Source organism: Mauremys reevesii, linkage group 10, assembly GCF_016161935.1.
Source record: "Mauremys reevesii isolate NIE-2019 linkage group 10, ASM1616193v1, whole genome shotgun sequence".
Classification (NCBI taxonomy): domain Eukaryota; kingdom Metazoa; phylum Chordata; order Testudines; family Geoemydidae; genus Mauremys; species Mauremys reevesii.
This window is the reverse complement of record NC_052632.1, coordinates 85,160,480-85,184,476: the sequence shown is the minus strand read 5'-3', so window position 1 is coordinate 85,184,476 and position 23,997 is coordinate 85,160,480. Positions and strand designations below refer to the sequence as shown.

The 23,997-nt window shown below is 40.0% G+C and overlaps 1 protein-coding gene across 6 annotated transcripts in view; it reads right to left on the bottom strand.

Moving 5' to 3' along the window:
• UNKL (unk like zinc finger) overlaps positions 1 to 23,997 on the bottom strand; it is a 137,547-nt gene that overhangs the window by 107,457 nt on the left and 6,093 nt on the right. For 5 of the 6 annotated variants that reach the window (XM_039492390.1, XM_039492384.1, XM_039492383.1 and 2 more), the window contains exons 3-4: positions 16,422 to 16,598; positions 4,131 to 4,264 (exon numbers count right to left, since the gene is read on the bottom strand). In XM_039492390.1, coding sequence (XP_039348324.1) covers positions 4,131 to 4,264; positions 16,422 to 16,598 — 311 coding nt within the window. Of the gene's footprint in view, positions 1 to 4,130; positions 4,265 to 5,223; positions 5,242 to 16,421; positions 16,599 to 23,997 lie in introns of those variants that run through there. The other variant, XM_039492388.1, reaches the window with a different exon arrangement.

Below are 23,997 nucleotides of genomic sequence, written 5' to 3'. Positions count from 1 at the left end.
ACCAGTCATGATTTTACCCAGCCCCAAAGTGGTCAAAACCTGGTTTCCAGATAAGATGATGACATCAAATATTTGTTGCACTGTATAAAAGAACCAGGCTTGAGAGGAGTATTTATCAGATCTCATCTGATCATGCTGCAGCAAGCAGTATGAAAGGGTTATCTCCTTTCCTAAGTACTCTGATCAAATGCTTATGAATGTCTGTTATTGTGTGGATGCAGGAATTGCTTAAACAACTGTATAAATACTATTTGGCCTTTACATTTAATAAAGGAATTCATGGTTGAGCTGATGTCATAGTGATATCTTTTATACTAATTCTATAACAGCAATTCCAACAATTGGTGAAATGGTAAATGATGGTAGGGACTAGTCAGTTATACGGAATTATATGGATCATGTAGTAATGCAGACTCCTTTGAAAAAACATGCATTAAATACAGCCGAATGCAAGGTCATATATCTAAGAATAAAAAATATAGGTCACACAAGAAGCAGTACTGTATCCTGGAATGCAGTGATGCTGAAAAAGACTTAGAGGCCATAGTAGATTTCCAAACTGAACATGAGTAATGCTGCTGTTTTTCACAGAGGTCACGGAAATCATGGATTCCGTGACTTTCCTGGACCTCCGTAATTTCCACAGCTGCAGCAGCTGACCTCAAGGCCGCCCGAGTAGCTGGGGCGGCCCTGGGGGCTGCTCCAGAGCAGCGGCTCAGAAGCAGCAGTGGCGCCCTGGGCTGCCCTCCGCTCAGAGGAGCAGCAGTGTCCACTGGAGCACCCCTCCCCGCCCCCAGCACCTAAGGTTTAGTTAGGGGTATTTTCAGTAAAAGTCACAGACAAGTCACTAGCCATGATTTTTTGGTTATTGCCCATGACCTGTCCGTGACTTTTACTAAAAATACCCGTGACTAAATCGTAGCTTTAAACATGAGCTCTCAGTGTGATGCTGTAACTAAGAGGTTAAGCATCGTCCTTGAATGTATAATCAGGGGAATATCAAATTAGGAATATTAATCAATCATGCTTAACCTCTTTGTTACCATGGTGAGTCAATTACTGGAATACTGTATTCAGTTCTGGTGTCCTCACTTCAAAAAGCTTGTGGAACAATGGGGAAGGGCTCAGAAAAGAGTTACGAGAACAATTCAAGATCTGAAAAATTCTGCTTTACAGTGAAAGATGAAAGACACAATCTATTTTCTGCACTTCATAACTAGTATTTATGAATATACATTTTTGACAGTAGACAGCTCTTTAATATACTGTAAAAAGGAAAAACATGATCCAGCTAATGGAAGTTGAAGCTAACCAAATTCAAACTAGAAATAATGCTCACATTTTTTAACAGTTGAGTGTAATTAAGCATTGCAACAATTTACCAAAGGATGTGGTAGATTCTCCATCATTTGAAGACTTTAAATCAAGACTAGATATCTTTCTAAAAGATATCTATAGTTCAGCTAGATATTACAGGCTTAATGCAGAAATTACTAGGTGAAGTTCTTTGGCCTGTATTATTCAGGGATCAAGCTAGACAATCAATGGTACCTTCTGGCCTTAAAATCTGTTAATCTAGTCCAGTATTCTCTCTCCGATAGTGGCCGGCACTGGATGCTTCACAGGAAGGTGAAGGAACCCCTGCAGCAGACAGGGTGTGGGGTAATCTTCCCCCATTAGGTTTCATCCAAACTCTAAGAGTTATAGATTGGTTTAGCTTAATCCCTGGAGCATGAGGTTTAATACCTTTGAAACACTGTGCTAGCAACAATTAACAACAACTTTGGATATTCCTCTTAATCATATAAATGTACAGGCCCCACAATTCTCTGAAGTGAAGACTGATCCAAAGAAGTCATTTAGCCTCTAAGCAACATCCTTATCTTCCTTAATTGCTCCCTTTAGCTCCTGGTGATCCAGGAGACTAATTATTTTGCAGGTTCCTGCTTCAGATATACTTAAAATAACCCCTTGTTTGTTCTACACACTTACCTATTTGTTCTTCAAAATCCATTTTAGCCCTTCTAATTTCCTCTTATATATCGCTTGCTGTAATTTATATTCCTGTTTACTGATTTCACTAGGATTAGGTTTTCAAATTTTGAAGTATTATGTTTGGCTTCTCGAACCTTGCCACTCTGTTACAGTGGTTTACACCTTGTCTTCCTGGCTCCCCTTTTGTCCAATGGGCATGCCTTCTGAGACTATTATTATTTTGTTTTAAGTAGCAACCATGCCACTTTGCTTTACGTTTGGACTTTAGGGTCTTTTTGACTAACCACCTCATTGTATTGAGATCTCCCTTTCCAAAGTTTAACGTCACTTAGTCACTTTTTGGTACATTTCTCCCCACAAAAATCTTGAAAATTATGTTGTGGTTAGCATTACTTTAGTAGCTTAGCTACTGTTATTTTCTGAATCAACTCCTGAGTGTTACTTATTTGAAAACAGCCACTCCTCTTGTGTGCTTTGAAACAATCTGTTCTAAAAACAATCAGAGTACAGAGAAATTTTTTCTCTCAGCTTTGTCCCGTTTTACCATTTCATCTGTTTATATGCAGGTAGTTCAAGTCTATTCTATTCTAACTAGTTATTTGGCCCCAATGGTATAGTATCTGAGCACTTCACAGTCAATGTATTTATCATCACAAGACCCCTAAGGGGAATACTGTTATCTTCATTTTACAAATCAGGAACTGAGATACAGAGAGACTAAGTGACTTGCCAAAGACGTCTCTGGGAGTTTGTGGGTGGAGCAGTGAACTAAATCCAGGTCTAGAAAATCCCATGATAGCACCCTAATCCCTGGACCTCCTGCTCTCTCCACTTATTTTGTTAGATTTTGCTGCCTGTGATCTCGCTGAACACAGTGTGCTCAATTTCCTTTTCTTGATAAAGAGGCTTATAGTAAAGCTCTACTAATACAGTTACTTTCTTATAGCTTGGGATTCATATTCCTTATAGATTCAACTGTGTGGTCCCTCTCCACTCAGCATCTTTTTCTTGCCCAATTTTATAGAATTCTTTAGAACAGGGGTAGGCAACCTATGGCACACGTGCCAAAGGCGGCACGTGAGCTGATTTTCAGTGGCACTCACACCGCCTGGGTCCTGGCCACCAGTCCTGGGGGCTCTGCATTTTAATTTAATTTTAAATGAAGCTTCTTAAACATTTTTAAAACCTTATTTACTTTACATACAACAATAGTTTACTTATATATTATAGACTTATAGAAAGAGACCTTCTAAAAACATTAACATGTATTACTGGCACGTGAAACCTTAAATTAGAGTGAATAAATGAAGACTCGGCACACCACTTCTGAAAGGTTGCCGACCCCTGCTTTAGATACTCACTACTCCCCATATCTGTCTTTCCTGTATAATTGTCTTCCCCTTTCATAGTGTAAATATTACAAATCTACCTAAAACAAAAAAACTTTACTCTTGAAGACCAGAGGTACTGCAGCAGTTTGTGTTCTATCGGTTCCAAAGTAGCATTTGGGTACAACCACTAATGTTCTGCTGATTTTAAAAATTCATGGTTATGTAATAAATGACACCAGTACCGAAAATCACAACCAGACTAAAAGCTTAAAGAAAACTAGAGCAATTGGGCTTATTTTAAGTGACCTGTCAAATTACTAAATTTACAGTAATATTAGATTTTAAAGAACTCACTCAAAGCCTAAAACAGGTAACATTTATTTGTTTTCTGGTTCTTGTTAATCAAGTTAAGCAAAAGAAGTGTCCTTTAAAAGTTGACTAAAAACAAAAATCAAAAGAAGATTCAGGTGACATCAGTATCGTTTGGCACAAGATAATTGTCTTACTGACTTTAAATCAGGAAAACATGTATCAATTGCCTCAAAATAGCCACAGTTGTACTGAGTGAATGAAAAAAGGTTTGGTACAAAAGAAATACTTGCAATAGACAGGAATTTCCAATATGCAATTTGAATATAAATGGGCTTGACTGCATGATCAAACATCCATATTACTGTGTACAGACACACACACACACAATCACTCCTTTATTCAAAATAACTTTTGAAACTTCTCCAATAAAAGTCCAAATAGGTCTAGACAGATATAGAAACAGTGATGAGAAGACAAAATATAGAACATTACCCAGCCACCTCGGATCCTCATTAAGAATTTTTTCAATCATTGCTTGGCTAGCTAAAATTCCTGGCTGTAGGTCAGGGATGTTTTCTCCACCTCCTAGCTGCCCATTCTGTAAGGCTTCCTGTGCCTGAAGTTCCCTGAAATGGAGAACAGAAGACAATTTTACTATACTGTGTATCTTCATTAAACTTCCCAATTGTGGATGAAATCCTGGCTTTATTGAAGTTAGTAGGAGTTTTGCCATGGACTTCATGAGTCCGGATTCCATGCCAAGCCTCACAAAGCCTTATTTGAAAAACTCAAATTGTCTTGCGTTGGCATTGTTACATGGACTGATGCTGGTGTAAGCATCACAACAAAGGATAATTATATATGTTAACAAAGGGATAGGCACAAGGTAGAAAGCCATAATAACTGGTGTGAGGTACAGCTGCATCTAACATCTTAATCTGATAAAGAGGACTGTCAACAGCACACTAAATAAATTAAAAATATGGCAGAAATACAAATACAGCATAAATAAGAGATCATTTTAGACAAAAATAAGCTAATACAATGTGGCAAAACAAAGATTTTCAATGGCAGAAATTTGGAAAGCTACAGTGATAATGAATGGCAAGGCTGATACAACTTTCTGATGGGATACTGCAGTTAAAAGCTAACATCCTTTGTGGCCCTTATATCGACACATCACATCTTGGACAGGAAAAAATGTAATTCCTTTCTCTACCATTTCTATGACACCCTATCTATTATTATTTGTACTCTGGTAGCGAATAGGGGCGCCCAATCATGGGTCAGGGGTCCCCAGTGTACCAGTACAAAAAAAGCCCTGTTCTAATGTGCTTACAGATTTACAATTTTTATTTCTGGGCACCTCACCAAAAAGAATTATGTTTATTGTTCTCTACAGTATATTTGGAAGGAATTCCTGGGGGAGCAATAAAACTTACTAAGCCAGAAAGAGCAGCACATAAAATGTAAATACAGATGTTAAATGCCCTTTTAAATAGGCATTCAGTCACATAACAACAGTTTTCACATACTGGATTTGAAGGGTATACACAACAACAAGGAAGGAAGAAAAGTTACTCACCTGTAACTGGAGCTTACTTATATTATCAGTAAGCATCTCCACTCTCATGGAAGGTGCAGTCACATTCCATCAAGCCCAGACCACTGCAGAAACTCCTACCATTAAGGCACAGCACAAATTTCTTCTAGAGCAATGGAATATCCCAGGCAGGGTCATATCAGGAGGAAATGTCATCCCACATATTCTCAGTTCTCCCCATGTGAATCTTAAGAGACTCCAGCTACAAGTAACTAGCTATTTTCTCCTTCAAGTATCATTGTTATACATAATAGAAATCACAGAAATGTAGGACTGGAAGGGACCTCAATAGGTCATCTAGTGCAGTCCCCTGCACTGAGGCAGGGCTAAGTTTATCTAGGCCAGCCCAGACAAGTGTTTGTCTAATCTGTTCTTAAAAACCTACAATGATGGAGATTCCACAACCTGCCTAGGTAATTTGTTCCAGTGCTTATCTACCTTTAGGAAGTATCAGAGGGGTAGCCGTGTTAGTCTGGATCTGTAAAAGCTTTACCTTTAGGAAGTTTTTTCATAATGTCTAACCCAAATCTCCCTTGCTACAATTTAAGCCCATTATTTCTTGTCTTCAGTGGCTAAGGAGAACAATTTATCACTGTTCTCTTTGTAACAACCTTTTATGTACTTGAAGACTTACGTTATTCCTAAGTCTTCTCTTCTCCAGACTAAATAAACCCAATTTTTAAAATCTTGCCACATACATCACATTTTCTAGACCTTTAATTGTTTTTGTTGCTCTCCTCTGGACCTTCTCCAATTTGTCCACATCTTTTCTGATGTGCTGCCCAGAACTGGACACAGTACTCCAGATGAGGCCTTATTAATGCTGAATGGAGTAGAAGAATTACTTGTCATGTTTTGCTTACAACACACCTGCTAATTCATCCAAGAACACTGTATTAGCAAATTTGGGACATTCATCTTGGTTGAGAGCAATAACAAATCTCTAACAAATATAAATGAAGCCTTTAAGTAGGTATTTTCTATATGCATATAGTGGAAATGACTCACTGTATGGATTGTAAACTGAACATCAGATATTGAGACAAGGTCAAGAGATAATGCTGCATAAAGGTAGGAACTGGCAGCTCTATATATTTCTACAACTGGCACATTCCAAAGCAATGCCTTCAAGTCCATCTTGGATCTAATAAATGCACTCTGACATCTTCAGGGACTGGATCTCATGGCATGTTTCTATAGAGGTTTGATCTGCTTTGAAAGGTGTTGAGGAAACAGTTTGGATCCTAACTATCACTATAAACTACAAATAATCTAGTATATTTATGGAATAATTTTGTTCTTTTAAGGCCATAGTCAAGGCCCTTCATAGCATCTATTATATTTAAATTGACCTCCCTTTATACTAAAAGAGTTTGGGGAAGAAGAGAAGTAAACTGGGGATGTGATTCAGATGAAAATCAAAGGCCATTTTAACAATTAATTTGGGATGAAGATGTCCTCCTCATCTTCTTCCCTTTGTCTCTCCTCTGTTTATACTGATAAATCTTCCGGGTTTGAACTTTCTCGTTACTTGTGGGTACAGTTCATAGTACAATAATGCCCCAATCTTGATCAGAGACTCTAGGTGCTCTTGTAACAAATAATAAAAATAATCAAAGGCTGTATAACAAATAACACAGGGTTAGCCATGTTAGTCTGCATCCACAAAAACAAGGAGTCTGGTGGCACCTTAATGACTAACAGATTTATTTGGGCATAAAATTTCGTGGGTAAAAAAACCCCACTTCTTCAGATACAACAATTAAAGCCTGGAACTTGCTGACTCTTTTGGCTAATGTTATCATCACAAGGCCCATCAGCACTGGACAAGCCACAGAAGTAATTCTCTCCCAGAGTCTCATTTGGAGATTCTGAGAGCTTTGTTAGGATGAAGTTAAGATCCTACAAATATACCAGTTCATGCACAGCTGGAAAAAAATTAGCTAAGGCCACTTAGAAACATTCTTGACTATAGGGTATACAAACACAGAGGTTAAAAGATAGGAAACAAAGGGTAGGGATAAATGGTCAGTTTTCATAATGGAGAGTGGTAAATAAATAGTGGTGTCTCCCATGGGTCTGTACTGGGATCAGTACCACTCAACATGTTCATAAATTATCTGGAAAAAGGGGTAAACAGTGAGGTGGCAAAATTTACAGATCATACAAAACTACTCAAGATAATTAAGTGCAAAGCAGACTGCAAAGAGTTACAAAGGGATCTCTCAAAACTGGGTGACTGGGCAACAAAATGGTAAATTCAAACAAAATTCAATGTTGATAAATGCAAAATAATGCACATTGGAAAACATAATCCCAACTATACATATAAAATTATGGGGGTCTAAATTAACTGTTATCACTCAAGAGATCTTGGAGTCATTCTGGATAGTTCTCCGAAAGCATTCACTTAATGTGCAGCAGCAATCAAAAAAGCTAACGGAAGGTTGGGAATCATTCGGAAAAGGATAGATAGTAAGACAGAAAATATCATATTGCCTTTATATAAATTCCTTTGTACGCCCACACATTGGAACATGATATGGAACATGATATGCTGCCATCACTGAAAAATTAATTTTAAGGGAACTTATTGTGTCTCAAGAAGTCTGGACTCTCACTATGTGTCCTCAGAGGTCTGGGACTGGCAATGAGACAGGTATCATGTTTCTGTGTGTTTCCCATGAAAAAAAAATCTTCTCTCTCTGGCTGCAGAGGATATTCTAGACAACATTTTCCATCTCTGCAAAATCATCTCCCAGGCCCTCCTGAGAAAGGCTGGTCTCCACAATCAGATGACCTATGCCAACAAGTGCAGAGACTTTGGACCTGAGTAAAGTATATGACCCTGATATTGAGACAGAAAATCTGGAAGAGGCATAAGTGGCTTTGCTGCCAGATCCTTGAGTTCAGAAAAACAAAACTGAGACCCAAATTCCTGGCAACATTTGTGACATGTATTGTATGATTTTCAGATCACCCTTGGTAACAGAGGACACTAAGTTCATATTTACTCCAGTTCAGTAGGAAGCCACATGTCATGAAGCCAGAACTCAGCCCTGCTCTGGAGTAAAACTGAAAGCACTTGGGCCTAGACTTTTACAGGTAGTAAGGCATTGCTGCGCTCAGCATTGCAATGCCTAATTTATGAGCCTACACTTCACATTCAAAAGTAATTTAGGCACTCAGGGGCCTAAATCCCATTAACTGACAATAGGATTTTGCTTTGTAAGTGCCTAATTCCCTCGCCTAAACACCTTTAAAAAAAGTCTGGACCTTGGTGTTGCTGCACCCTTCTATATCTCAGTCATCATTTTCCGGTGACTCAGGTCTATGATCTAGGTAAAACAATGAGGAGTCCTTGTGGCACCTTAGAGACTAACTAATTTATTTGGGCATAAGCTTTCATGGGCTAAAACCCACTTCATCAGATGCATGGAGTGAAAAGTAATATAGTAAGCAGTATATATATTACAGCACATGAAAAAATGGGAGTTGCCTTACCAAGTGTGTGTGTGTGGCGGGGGGGTCAGTGCTAATGAACCCAATTCAATTAAGGTGGAAGTGGATTTCATCCAGACCGCATGATACGAGCCATTATCTACAGCCAAGCTCTAAGATACAACTGCATTTGCTCCAGTCCCTCAGACAGAGACAAACACCGACAGGATCTCTATCAAGCGTTCTTAAAACTACAATACCCACCTGGTGAAGTGAAGAAACAGATTGACAGAGCCAGAAGAGTACCCAGAAGTCACCTACTACAGGACAGGCTCAACAAAGAAAGTAACAGATCGCCACTAGCCATCATCGACAGCCCCCAATTAAAACCTCTCCAGTGCATCATCAAGGATCCACAACCTATCCTGAAGGACGATCCCTCACTCTCACAGATCTTGGGAGACAGGCCAGTCCTCACTTACAGACAGCCCCTCAACCTGAAGCAACCACACAACAAAAACATTAACCCAGGAACCAAACCCTGCAACAAACCTCGTTGCCAACTCTGTCCGCATATCTATTCAAGGGACACCATCATAGGACCTAACCACATCAGCCACACCGTTAGGGGCTTGTTCACCTGCACATCTACCAATGTGATATATGCCATCATGTGCCAACAATGCCCCTCTGCCACATACATTGGCCAAACCGGACAGCTCTACACAAAAGAATAAATGGACATAAATCAGAGGTCAAGAATTGTAACATTCAAAAACCAGTAGGAGAGCACTTCAATCTCCCTGGACACTCAATAACAGACTTAAATGTGGCAATTCTTCAACAACTAAAATTCAAAAACAGACTGCAGAACTGGAATTAATTTGCAAATGTGCAAACTGGACACCATCAAATTAGGCCTGAATAAAGACTGGCAGTGGATGGGTCACTACAAAAAGTAATTTTCCCTCTGCTGATACTCACACCTTCTTGTCAATTGTTGAGAATAGGCCACTTCCACCTTAACTGAATTGGCCTCATTAGCACTGGCCCCCCACTTGGTAAGGCAACTCCCATCTTTTCATGTGCTGTAATATATATACTGCTTACTGTATTTTTCACTCCATGCATCTGATGAAGTGGGTTTTAGCCCACGAAAGCTTATGCCCAAATAAATTAGTTAGTCTCTAACGGTGCCACAAGGACTCCTCGTTGCTTTTGCTGATACAGACTAACACAGCTACCACTATGATCTAGGTGTTATCTTTGATTCTATCCTCTCTTCAGACCCACACCTCCATTTCTAATTCTTGCCGTTTCTTCCTACACAACTTCTGTAAGATCAGATCTTTCCTCTCAGTCCACACAGACAAAACTCATCTCTCATCTTAACTATTTCAGCTTCCTGTTTCTGGCCTTGATGAACTCAATCTTGTCCCCGGCAGGTGTATTAAACACACTGCTGCTAGAAGATCATCATCTTTTCTTAATGCACTGATTACATCATCCTTCTCTTTGCATCCATCCACTAGCTCCCTGTCCTCCATCCCAAAAACAAGTTTCTTGTCTTTACCTTTAAAGGCTCTTTACACCTTAGATATGCCCTGCCTATCAACTCTAATATATTACCATCCACTCACTAGGACGGATCGGTTTAAATTTCGTTGGTACTTTTTAGTTATTTTCTTAAAGAAAGGCTGATTCTCACTGGTTGGGGACATTTAAAACATGTTGATTTGCAACTAAATATAGCCTTTACACCAAATTTGATGCTTCTTTTTGCTAACCAGGAGAATATATTATATCTATACACATTTAAGGAATTATATTGTTTAATCACTTGATGATTACCTGTTCTGTTCATTCCCTCTGGGGCACTGTCAGTAGACAGGATACTGGGCTAAATGGATCTTTGGTCTGACCCAGAATGGCTGTTGGTATGTTCTTATTTTACATTTTTCCAGATTCTTAATTTATGTATTTTTCATTATGTTAGAAAATGGAGAATGATGCATTTCTTATTTACTAAATGATTAAATTTTGCACTTGTGATTTCTGTCAAGCTCTATTTGGAAGGAAATTCAAATTCAATTCAAAATGAAAAATCACAGCAGTTAAAAAAAAATTAAATTAAACTATCCTACATGTGCTGGATATATAAGAGGAAAATACTATAAAAAATGTATTAAAGTATGTTTTGTATTTAAAACTAATTGATTAATTAAAGAAAGAGAATTATATGTAGTTAGTAAATGGAGCTCATTGTTTCTGGTTACTATGTCCTTCAAGATTTTAGAACTAATAGTTCTCATCCTCTCACACCTAGTTTTTATTCAGAGATTAGAAGAGAGAAACAAGCTTTCCTGCTTTTTCAACTCCCAACTAGTTTCTTAACTTTGAATGAACTAGCTGAATAAACTGAAATGAAGAAAACATTATTGCTGCACCTGCAGAAGAGGTAACTGCTGATTTAGCACTTCAACAAACGCTGGTTCCAGGTGCTTAGCCAGTGACTTTCACGAGTTCAGCGGTTTGACTTTCTTTAAAACTTGGCAGCAAACATGTAGGTACTGCTTAATATTTTTCTATTTACATGATTTAATCGATTATAAGAAAGTCAGGCCTTAACATAAATTGTCAATTTCAAACGTAATTTTAAATATTTTTTTAATAACCCTGTATTTTATTTAAAATAGAAAATCTGATTTTTTTATTTACGAAATACATATAATTTGTATCCACCCTGCCACACACACCTCCATTTTATCTACCATGCCAGCTTTTACACCCATTAGTACAATTTGCCCTCAAGCACCTCTGGTGCTTTCTCCCATTCCACATCTTATGTATGGGAGAAGCGCCACATAAAAATCCATAAAGTTACCCCCATTATCCTACTGAAAATCTTTTCAGAAGTGATGTCTACAAAATACCCAACAACAGCTGGACAGCTAGCATTCTGGGCAACTGCTTATTGCTCTAAATATGATCATTTCAACACTACCTTGTCTCTCCCTACCCCATTTGTCGCTGTATCCACCTGTTGTCACTAAGATTGTCAACTCTTTAGGGCAGGGACTCTCTTTCATAGTACATGTTACAGCCTAGCAAAATGGGGCCTTGATGGCTGCCTCTAGGCACTTCCACACTACCACTATCCTCACTGAGGAGGAGGCAGAAAATTTCACCACCTCAGAAGAGCAATTTGGCCATTGAGTCTTTCAACGTACATTCATCTCCCAACTCCTTATACATCACCACAAATCCATATCCCACACATTCTCCTGACTTCCCCTCATTATCTCCAGCTACTCCAACCCCAACCTGGCTCCTAACCACATCCCCACTCTCCTACCCCTACGCCCTTCCCAGTCATCACCTCATCCCAATAGTTTTTCCTCTTCAAAACCTCACATTATCCCCATTTCCCTTCACCCTCCAAAATGCCCATTCCATCTCCAAAGAGATAGCAGCTCCCACGATGCGATCATTTCCTGATCCTGGCTCTCCCTGAGACCTGAATCTTGCTCTGTGACACTGCCTCTATAGCTGCTCTCCTCTTACAGCACTCTGTCTCTCTCTCACATTGCCCAACCTGAATCAGTCCCTGTAGTGAGTCGGTGTGGCTCCCCTCCTGCTCGGCAGAGGGAGCTCCCTTGCCAACCCCCCAGTGGGCGGAGCTTCCACCATCAGTCCCCGCCCCCCGGAAGTCAAGGGGACGGGGCAGGAAGTAGAAAGGGAGGGCACCAAAGCTCAGTCAGACGGCAGCCACCGCCGCCGCGAGCAGACGTGCCGGCGGGAGCTCCTGGCTGGGAGCCCTCCTCGGCCCGAGGCAACTGCCCTGCCTGGCCGGAGCTTCCCCGCGCCCACTACGACGAGGAGCCTCCCCGGAGCCGGTACTGGGAGGAGCCCCCAGGATTGCCTAGCGCCCGCTACGACGAGGAGCCCCCAGGCTTGCCGAGCGCCCGCTACGACGAGGAGCCCCCCATGCCCTGCTGTTACCCGGAGGAGCCGCCCGAACAGTCCTGGCCCAACTTCCCGGAGGAGCTGCCGGACCTGCCGCCAAGCCCGGGTCCAGAGGAGCCGATGCAGACGGACTGGCCCGAACCCAGTGCGACCGACGAGGTAGGCCCTGAGGGGGGAATGGAGTGTAGCCCGGGGGTAGCCGAACCCTGTCAGGCTGCGGGCACCGACGTGCCCATGTCAGTGTGTTGCGGCCAGGATCCCCACTGACTGCCGCGGATCCACGCCGCTGCTAGGGCCCCGGGCTGGGACACAGTGGAGTGGGTGGGCCTGTGTCCCCCCTGCCACCCCACTCACGGGTGGCAGTCTCCCCCCTCACACCAGCACCCCGACCCAAAGGTCTGGACTTACCGGTTGTTTGCTCAGCTCCTGACTGAGGACCTGAGTCCCTGAACTTGAACTGCTGCTCAGCCCTGATTGAGGGTCTGAGCCCTGTGTTTGCTGTTGCCCAGCCCCTGCTCCAGAGGGCCTGGGCCTACTTTGTCCTGCTGTTGCCCAGCCCCTGCTCCAGAGGGCCTGGACCTATTTTGTCCTGCTGTTGCCCAGCCCCTGCTCCAGAGGGCCTGGGCCTACTTTGTCCTGCTGTTGCCCAGCCCCTGCTCCAGAGGGCCTGGGCCTACTTTGTCCTGCTGTTGCCCAGCCCCTGCTCCAGAGGGCCCGGGCCTATTTTGTACTGCTGTTGCCCAGCCCCTGCTCCAGAGGGCCTGGGCCTCCTAACGCTGTTCCCTGTCACTCAAGCAGACTAACATGAAACAAGAAGTGAGTCGGAGTGGCTCCCCTCCTGCCCGCTGGAGGGTCGAGCCCCGACCAACGGATTACAGTCCTAAAGTAACATACTGGAGTGGCAGGCTTCTTCTCTCCCATTCCTCCCACTTCCAACTCATCCCCATTCACATACTCCTTCCTCTTTTTGAACAACACTCCACCCAACTCTTTTCTCCTCTCCCTTTCCATGTATCTGTCATCAACTTCCCATCTATCCCCTCACACCTGGTCCTTATACAACTTCCAATCCATCAATATTAAGGACTTTTGTTCTCAGACCACTCCTCCATATCCTCTTTTTCCTTCTCCTCCACTGATATGATCATTGTTAACTCCCTCCACCCTGCATTCGCCACCACCTTTGATTCCTTTTCCCCTCTCTCACACTGCAGGGTTCACCCTGCCAACCCCTACCTCTGGCACCCCCCTTACACACACACACACCACACACACACACACACACACACACCTCTGCTCCTGTTTCTAAACTCATGGGAGTCTATTGTTAAAGTCCCATGCCTATGCTGACTCCTCCACTACAAATTCATTTTTATTTACCTTTCCCTTCTTTCTGAATAAGCAGCAACATTATTCCTTCACTCTCAGTTATTTCCACACTCACAGTAGCAGCTGCCTATTTACCATTTTTCACTTCCTCTAAAAACCCTCTCCCCTCCTGCCAGGATCTTGCCAACTTCTTCAATAAAAAAAATCCCAAGAACTTGATGTGACCTCTACCCTCTCTCCCTTACCTCTCCCTTCCTCCATTACCTGCTCACACACCTCTTCCTCTGTCACAAAGGCAGACTGTTTCCTTGCTTTCATCCTCTACACCTTCCACTCAATCTAGTAACCCTATCTCCTCCCATTTCTTGACCTCCACAACTCACCCCTGCCGTCACTCATCTCCTCCATAATACAAGCATATATTAGGTTATGTTCTTTGCAGGGTAGGTTGCATTATTTGGCCTCTTTGTGCAAATGAACTGTGACAGTCTTTATTTAATTACATATCACATATGTTTTCAACAGGACTCCTGCCTCATTCAGCGCACAGGACAGACTATGAATGAGACAGCACTTTGGTTAATGAGACTATTGTCTATAGGAACTATACTTCATCAGCAGAAGACAAGAGAAGATGTGACAGGAACAAAGCAGGGGCCTACATGAAAACAAAGGAGGCTCTTGTAGTTAATACAGTAATAATAAAATAATAATAGGAGATATACCAATCTCCTAGAACTGGAAGAGACCTTGAAAGGTCATTGAGTCCAGCCCCTTGCCTTCACTAGTAGGACCAAGTACTGATTTTTGCCCCAGATCCCTAAGTGGCCCCCTCAAGGATTGAACTCACAACCCTAGGTTTAGTAGGCCAATGCTCAAACCACTGAGCTATCCCTCCCCCAATTTAGCCACAGATTTACTATATGATGTTAGGAGTCACTTAAACCAAAAGGTGGCCAACTAGTCATATGGTCTCCATTTTCTAGGTGCATAATTTGAAACACTTAAGGCCTGAGTTTCAGAAGTGCTGAGCATTCGTAACTCCGGCTAAAGCTGGGGGAAGATGCAGGTGCTCAGTATCAAACCATAGGGCATCTCAAGTTGGAAATCCAATGAATGAAGCATTTAGCAGTCATTTTTGTGAATTTTGGCTTAAATATCTCTGTGCTTCAGTTCTCCATCCATAAAACTAGAATAATAATGCTTCTCTACACACACTAGAGAGGTTTTGTGAAGTAAATTCTTTAATGTCTGTGAGACACTCAGGTACCACAGGGATGATCACAATATAAATCATCACAAGGAAATGGAATATACTGTACTCATTATGAGATTTGGTATGCAGAAAATAAGGCATAGCACCACATAGTGAATAAGGAGGGTAAAAAAAATACTGAATTGCTGTCTCACTCATGGAGCGCCATCTATCCTGCACACTGAACAAGGCAGGAATCCTATCGAAAAAATAGTATGTGATAGATAATTGAAACAGTATGTGATCATGCAGAGATGCAAGGAATTCTGTGGTAAGGTGGGAATTAAAGGTCATGTTAAATGACTATGAATTTATTCAATAAGCTTTAATGTTACAGAAATAATTCTGGGAACAATTCAGCAGCAGAGCAGTGAGCCTGAAACTTTAGGCAGGAAACAAGGAACAACACAAGGGATGGATTGCAGAAGGTAGTGGTTGCCATTAAAGGCTCTTAAATCCTGCAGGAGCAGAGCTCCATCCGTACAGAGCTCAGAAGGCTTGGCTGGCAATCATCACTTCCTATAAGAATCCCACTGTTTATCCCAAGCCAGTGCATCATCGCCTTCCTCTCGTCCCCTAGTATTTCAAAAGCTGGTTTACAGTCACAAATAATGCTCATCCTCCTTGTTATCCCGAATCACAAAGCATCACCCTTTGGCTGCCACCTAATCTCACCTTTAAAAGGCAGCAACAGAGACCACTGACATCTCACTTATTGGGGGAGGGGAAAAGGGACAACAACAAAAATCAAAAATCCCAAATAAACAATATACAAAGGAGGCAAAATATCACGAACACAAGATGAGGAGCTGAAAGATAGCATCAAAATGACCATTTTTGTGAATTTAAGCAGCACAAGCAGATCTACACAGCATCAAGGCAAAAAGGTAAAATATCCAGCCTTGTGCACTCAAGTGCATTACATGCAGAGTCCTTCATATGTGGATTCATTACTGTTGCTCTAAAAATGTTAATATTTTAATTTCCATTGTTTTTACATTTGCAATCTTAACATTGCATTAATATAGGTTTTTACATTTACTGTAATAATGTCAGAAAGTTAATTATACATTTGATTACAAAGTTAATTGTATCTGGAGACAGAAAAGTTTAAATGTCTACAGACTGGAATGTTATAGGACAATGGTCTCCTGATAATGAGGACTGAAAGTTAAAAATAAAAGGATACCTTATATCATATACTGGTGGTCTAAGGTCATGAGGCCCATGAGCAAAGGCACAGTGGAGTCCATTCTTCACACAGTGGCCCCGAGCATCGGTTTCATGAATACATGTTCCAGTCTTGTAATATCTGAGATGATATTTTCTTTCTGTATCCCCTGTTGTTCGATGCAGATAAGGACAACTACATAATAGAAGGAAACAATTATGGAGCACCACTGCGCAGTGCTTAGAGGATTGTGTTTAAACTCCTAACCAAACATTTTGCTGTCCCTTTCCTTCTAATAACTTACTGGTAACATTTTGGGAATGCAATTCAGACCAGAGAGAAGTTATCTCACCCCCTGCCTTGTAACTCTGGGTGCCTTAAATGCTCTGCTGCGATGGCTCACAGCCCAGACACCAGCAGCCAGTAGACAAGCATGTAGTTCCCTGAGCATATGTGTACTGTGCAGTCTTGGGTCAGTCCTCTGACCCCAGTAGCTCCACACTGGTCTCCACCAGCCTTAGTTACTACTTGCGGAGTGACTCCCAACACACACTCAGTCCTGAACTTCCCCAAAACCTTCTGCTCTGAAGTGTCCATCCTTTTCCTGGAACACTCAGAGAAATAAGATTTGTTGCTCCCTTAAAGAGACAAAAGTACAGCTTATTACTTTAATTAGAGTTAATTGCTTCAATTCAGAAACAGCACCGAGTTGGTTTAGATCAGTGTTTCTCAACCTTTTTGTGCTGGGAACTCCTTTTGAACTTAAAAAATTGTGGCCCACCTACTAAAAAGGCTGGCATTAGGGGGTGCCAAACAGAGCAACTGCCCCGGGCTCCACAAGCTAAGGGAAGGTCTTCACTACCCGCCGGATCGGCGGGTAGTGATCGATCTATCGGTGATCCATTTATCATGTCTCATCTAGATGGGCATAAATCAATCCCCTAACACGCTTCCCGTTGACTCCGGAACTCCAGCTCGCGAGAGGTGGAAGTGGAGTCGACGGGGGAGCGGTAGACTTGCCGCCATCCTCACGGCCAGGTAAATTGACCTAAGATACGCTGATGTCAGCTATGCACCCAGCACCAAAAGCAAATGCCTCTACCACTTGAGATAAAAGGAGCAGGTTCACAGCTGTCAGTAAGAAGCAAGCTCTTATCCTCACTTAATATTACATACGCTAAGCAAGAGCATTAAAATCAAATTACTCATACAAAGAAGGAGCTACAATTGCTGATTTTCCATTCCAAGTTTCCTGAACTAAGTACAAAAATATCTACTTCATTAGAAAAGTGTAATGTTTTGCTTAAACATAAGCCAATATGACATAGCTTTAAACAAGACCTGTATTTTATTTTATATGGAAGATATTAAACCATCACCTAACTATAAGGTTGCAATCTGATAAATACAGCAAGTAAGAATTAGTGTTAGACAACACTAATAAAAATGTTTGCCTGCTTACATTACAATGACAATGGTTATTGTGAGACTGTTCAGGGTGAATGCTCCTCAGAAAAAAGAAGCTGATAAAAAAAATCAAAGCTGCTTTATATGCAACATTTCTACATTATCAACCAAGCGGAAAAAAATATGAAATTATACTAAATGCTAACTTTTAATAATAATGAAGTAATGAAAGCACTGTACTCTGTATCGTAAGTTTTACTGGAGTTGACAGGTGTTTTTTTAAACTTAAAAGCAATTGTTTTCAGCATTCTGATCATACACAAGGCAATTTAGACATTACACTTTCCATACGATGTTACACATACTGTGAAACACAGACATGACCACTAACGCTTAGTACACTAACTACTACAGAAAGGAATGCGTCACCTCTAAGTTTTCATATTCTAATAACTCACACAATATTATAACAAACATTTTAAAAAGAATTTTTCCTCTGAGCTGAAAGTAAGTAAAAGAAATTCCAGTCTAAATGGCAATTTAAACTTTAAAAAAAGTGTTTGAAGACAACAGCTTATAAAGTATTCATCTTCAACTGTAACTACAGCATTACTAGCCTTCTGCTTCAAGAAGAGTTTACAACTGCTCAAAGCAAATATAAATTTAAACATGTTACAAAACAGTTCATATTTTTAGGAAGAAGTCTAAAGCAATGAGATGGTGCTTCCGTTGAGCTCTTCAGTCAGGAATACTATTGTTCTATCTACATGTTCCCAGAGATGTTAATACTGTACTAAATGGGAAGATTCAAAATTACCCATTTCACATGCACTACTATTCTTAAATATTTCCACATAATTTCTCAAGCAGTCAATAACATGGCAGTTTGTTGCAAATTAAAATGTGCTTGTGTATGTTTAAATTGTTCTGATGCTTATTTTTGCACTCTGATAACTCAAAACATGTTAGACTTTGATTAAGGTGCAACTTTAATATGTATTAAGAAATCTGATATAGAAAGTATCAGAGGGGTAGCCGTGTTAGTCTGGTTCTGTAGAAGCTGTTAGTCTATAAGGTGCCACAGGATTCTTTGCTGCTGATATAGGAAGAACAGTAGGCACCTAGTGAGTGTCACGTGAACTATCATCTGCCTTTCCACTAAGTCTATTAAAAAGTTAAAAGTTTCTGATATAAACATGGATACAGCTGCAGCTCTACACAAAAAAAATCTGTCAGTTATTGTATTAGACATTTAAATGTGTGTTTGATTACATACAATACAGATATAAAAAAAACTCTTTAAATCTTCTAGTGGACATTGAAAGAACAGAAGTATTTTATTAAAAATTATTTTCCACAGATGATGCCGAAAACTAGGCACCTAAATTCATACCATGCCTAAATATAGATTTTACATGTCTAAAGTTAGGCATCTACATTTGAAAAAAAGTGTTGACTTAACTGTGTAAGTTACAGATACATGCACATTTCAATATTGCATTGAAATACTGAGGTCCTTATTACATTCATTTTGATGTATAATCAATTTGGTTTCTCTATTTTAAAAAAGGAGAAAATTAAATGCAAAATTTTACATTAGACATTGTTGCAATATTAAACTTACAAAAACTAGGAAAATTCAACCTTATAACATAAGAATGGCCATACCATTTCAGACCAATGGTCCAACTAGCCCAGTATCCCGTCTCTCACAGTAGCCAGTGCCAGATGCTTCAGAGGGAATGAGTAGAACAGGGCAATTTTGAGTGATCCATCCTCTGTCATACAATCCCATCTTATGGCAGTTGGAAGTTTAGGGAAACCCAGAACATGGGGTTGCATCCCTGGCCAAATAGCCATTGATGGACCTATCCTCCTTGAACTTATAAAAATCTTTTTTGAAGCCAGACATACTTTTTTGCTTCACAACATCCCATGGCAATTACAGCTGTGACAGCAATCACAACATGATTACAACACACATAAATATGTAAAAAATTTATGCCACTCATATTACAATTTATATTGCGTATAATCATTAATCATTTAGATACGCAAAAGTTATTTTGCTTCTCATGGATCTTCCCATAGCCCCAATTAACAACTTCTACTGTAAGTTGCTATTATTAAAGAAGTTATTCAAAATCTCTTGCAGTAATTACCTAACTTTGTATTTAATAACATCATAAATGATGTAGGTATTTCACAGGAAACACACAGAACATATGACCATGCCCCAAATTGTTTACAATCCAACATGCAGAGCCTATATATAGGATTTGTAACCCTGGCCCAAACAGCTGACAATTAAAGTGCTCATCCTACAATTTTAAATGCCCCTATGACACAGTCTTGTAATCAGATATTGCAGATGGACTCTTGTGGAGCCCCATTAAAGTCAATGATGGTCTTAAATCTTTAAACACTTAAATCTGATTGTAGACATGCACCTAATTTTAAGACTACTCATACACACACAGGATCTGACTACCCACACACAACAGGATCTGACTATCTGACGAACCTGATCAGTGAAAATAAAACTGTCACCAGGAAGTGAAGGACATGGATTAAAAGATATACAATTACAAGGTTTGCTTAAACTAAGCAATGTTACATCCTGATTGTTCAATTTTTTTTTTAAATGTGAGAAAACTTTTTCTATGTTTACTGAAAGTATCCAAACACAAGCACTACTTAGATCACTGCATATCAAAAAGGGACACAGCAGCTAACCAATATCAAAAGCTGGGTTTTTTTTAAATCAAATCAGAGATTATACTCTGCACATAAAAAATAGCCATTAAATCAAAACTTTAAAAAAAAAGTGAGCAGTACATTTTCATAAATATAATATAAAATGAAACACAAACCATGTAGGATCTTACAAATTGCATCAATGACAACGGATATTTTGACCTTATTTTCAATATACACTAGTTCAGGGGCAGGCAACCTATGGCACATGTGCCGAAGGCGGCACGCAAGCTGATTTTCAGTGGCACTCACACTGCCTGGGCCTTGGCCACCGGTCCGGGGGACTCTGCATTTTAATTTAATTTTAAATGAAGCTTCTTAAACATTTTTAAAACCTTATTTACTTTACATACAACAACAGTTTAGTTATATATTATAGACTTATAGAAAGAGACCTTCTAAAAATATTAAAATGTATTACTGGCACACGAAACCTTAAATTAGAGTGAATAAATGAAGACTTGGCACACCACTTCTGAAAGGTTGCTGACCCCTGCACTAGTTGTCCATTTCTCCCAAAAACCTTCATTTTTTTATACTGTCCTTCACACATGAAACATTCTCCCTAAACAGATCGAAAAAGCCACTATACATTCCTTCAAAACCCTTCTCAAGATCCATTTCTACCATGACATTTACAGTAAACCACTCAGTGATAAAATCTTGGCAGGTGGACAGCAGGAGTTACTGATACTGGCTGGGATTTTTTGAAGAGGCCATTGAAGTTAGGCACACAAATCCCATTGAAAGTCCACTGCCATTTCCAGTTTATTTTTTTAATTTATTTTGATTCAAGACCTGCTAATTGTTGCATATGTGGTATATATAACTACATGTTCCAGTCATTATTACTCTTGTTCTCCTTTGCCCATCCTCTGCATTCATCTATTACATCTTGCCTTAATACACAAGTATATGAGTAAATGAGTAACATTTAATTGCAGGATCAGCCCATTTAGACAGGAACAGGGTGTCATAAAACAATAGTTAAGGGTTTAAGTCTGTTTTACCTGTTTAATGTTGTTAAGTGGTCACCCTAAAACCTGGTAACCCAGTAAACCACAGACACATCAGAAACAGAAGAATCAAGTAATTCAAATGGTGGTGGAGCTGTTTGTCTGTGTGTTCTGTGTTTTTTCTTTCTTTTTGAAAGAGAGACAGTCATGTCTGTCTTTCTCTAGTTCTAGTTTCTCTAATAAAGTTGAGTAATTAGAGAGATTTAATTAGTCTTTTGATTTGTTTATTATTTTTTTTTTATTGTTTGTTGCTTAAAAAATAATATTTGTTATTTATGTTTGTTTATTGTTTTTTTTTTTGAGAGGGGATTCTGGTCTCTTGAGAGAGAAGGTTATACCTCATGATACCCAGTAGCTGAGGGCTGATTTTTTTTTTTTTTTTTTTTTTTTTTCTTTCTTTTTTCTTTCTCTTTCTTTTAATTACTTCTTTTCTTTTCTGGGGTGGGTTTCAGGGGAAGAAGAGAAGGGAGTCTCCTCTGTTAGATCTGTCTCGTCTCTAGGAGGAGGGGAGGGGAGGCAGGGGGATGGTTTGTTTCTCCTGGGTGTAAGAACTCCATGGATTTGGGGGCTTGGAAATCCCTAGGATTTTGGGAAGGACTGTGTCTCAATCCACATTTAATGATTGAGTGGTGGCAGCCTACTAGATCTAAACTAGGATTTTAGTTTAGAGGGAAACCAAGTCAGGTCCCCACATTGGAGCCCAACAGTTCCAAGTGGGGGTGAGACCTTTGACATGGTGGCAGTGGAGTTTCGAACCCATTGTTAGAAGAAATCTTCAGCCAGGTTGGCTGGAGGGACTTGGTTTCCCTCTAAACTAAAATCCTAGTTTAGATCTAGTAGGCTGCCACCACTCAATCATTAAATGTGGATTGAGACACAGTCCTTCCCCAAAATCCTAGGGGATTCCAAGAGCCCCAAATCCATGGAGTTCTTACACCCAGGAGAAACAAACCATTCCCCCTGCTTCCTCCCCCCTCCCTTTTCCTAGGAGAGACACGGGATCTAACTACAGAGGGATACCTCCCCCTTCTCTTTCCCTGAGAATCCACCCAAGGAAAGACCAACACGTCCTTAATAGAAAAGAAAAGAATTTATTAAAGACTAAAAAGAAAATACAGAATCTCTATGAGCCCAAGCTGGACACTCATAGGGTATAACCTTATCAATCTCTGGAGAGAATCCCCCCTCCCCCTTTCTCAGTAAAAAAGCAATATCAGCAAACAGGAATAAAGCATTTCCTTTAGCAAACACACAATTGCAAATATAGAAAACAAATCATAAGACTAATTCGCCTTTCTAATTAATACTCACTATTAATTAGTAGAAACTACTCCAGGAGAACTTGGAGACATGACTGTCTCTCTTAGATTCAAAAAGAGAACTAACAAAGAACACAGACAAAGGCTTCCCTCCACAGAGATTTGAAATTATCTCGTCTCTGATTGGTCCTTTGGTCAGGTGGTTACCAGGTACTGCATGTTAACCCTTTACAGGTAAAACAGACTTTAACCCTTAACTATCTGTTTATGACAATGGGTCTGTAGAGCACCCAGCACAACAGGGCCATAATCTTGATTGGAACCTCTTGGCAGTAGTGTAATGCATGTAATAATACAATTTAATAGCTATAAGTGATGACTAACAATTCATTAGATAAGTAAATGAAGTTTTTTATTATGGACTGATTGATACATCCCTTCAATTGAATATAAAACTTACTTTTAGGCAAAGGAAAATCAAGAACCAGTTAAAAAGGAGAAAAAGCACACACTGAAATGACCAAATACACCTCTACCCCGATATAACGTGACCCGATATAACACAAATTTGGATATAACGCGGTAAAGCAGCGCTCCAGGCGGGCGGGGCTGCGCGCTCTGGCAGATCAAAGCAAGTTTGATATCACGCGGTTTCACCTATAACACAGTAAGATTTTTTGGCTCCCAAGGACAGCATTATATCGGGGTAGAGGTGTAGTTAAAAATCTAAAATAATGTGAACATATTATTGGCAGAAACCATCACACCAAACATTGTACACAGACAACCAAACTTTACAAAATTAAAACTTATTAATGAATATATATATAATTTAGAAACTTCGATACACAAATCTCCACAGACATGATTTTACCAAGAATTAGATCCCAGAAAAAAGCCATCACCATTCAGAACTAATATTCCTGTTATTTCTAGCAGAAAGTTTAATAATTATAAGCATGTTCCTTATACATTTTACATCTCAAAACCAATTCATATTCCTGAACTTTGCAACACAGGAGGGAAAGATATTACCTGCTGCATTGAAAACACACCTATAATATTTACAGTACATAAATAACTGCAGCCAGAAAAGTAATTGAACTAAACATTAACAGAAAAGCAACTTATGTACATATCAGATGTGCTTTAAAA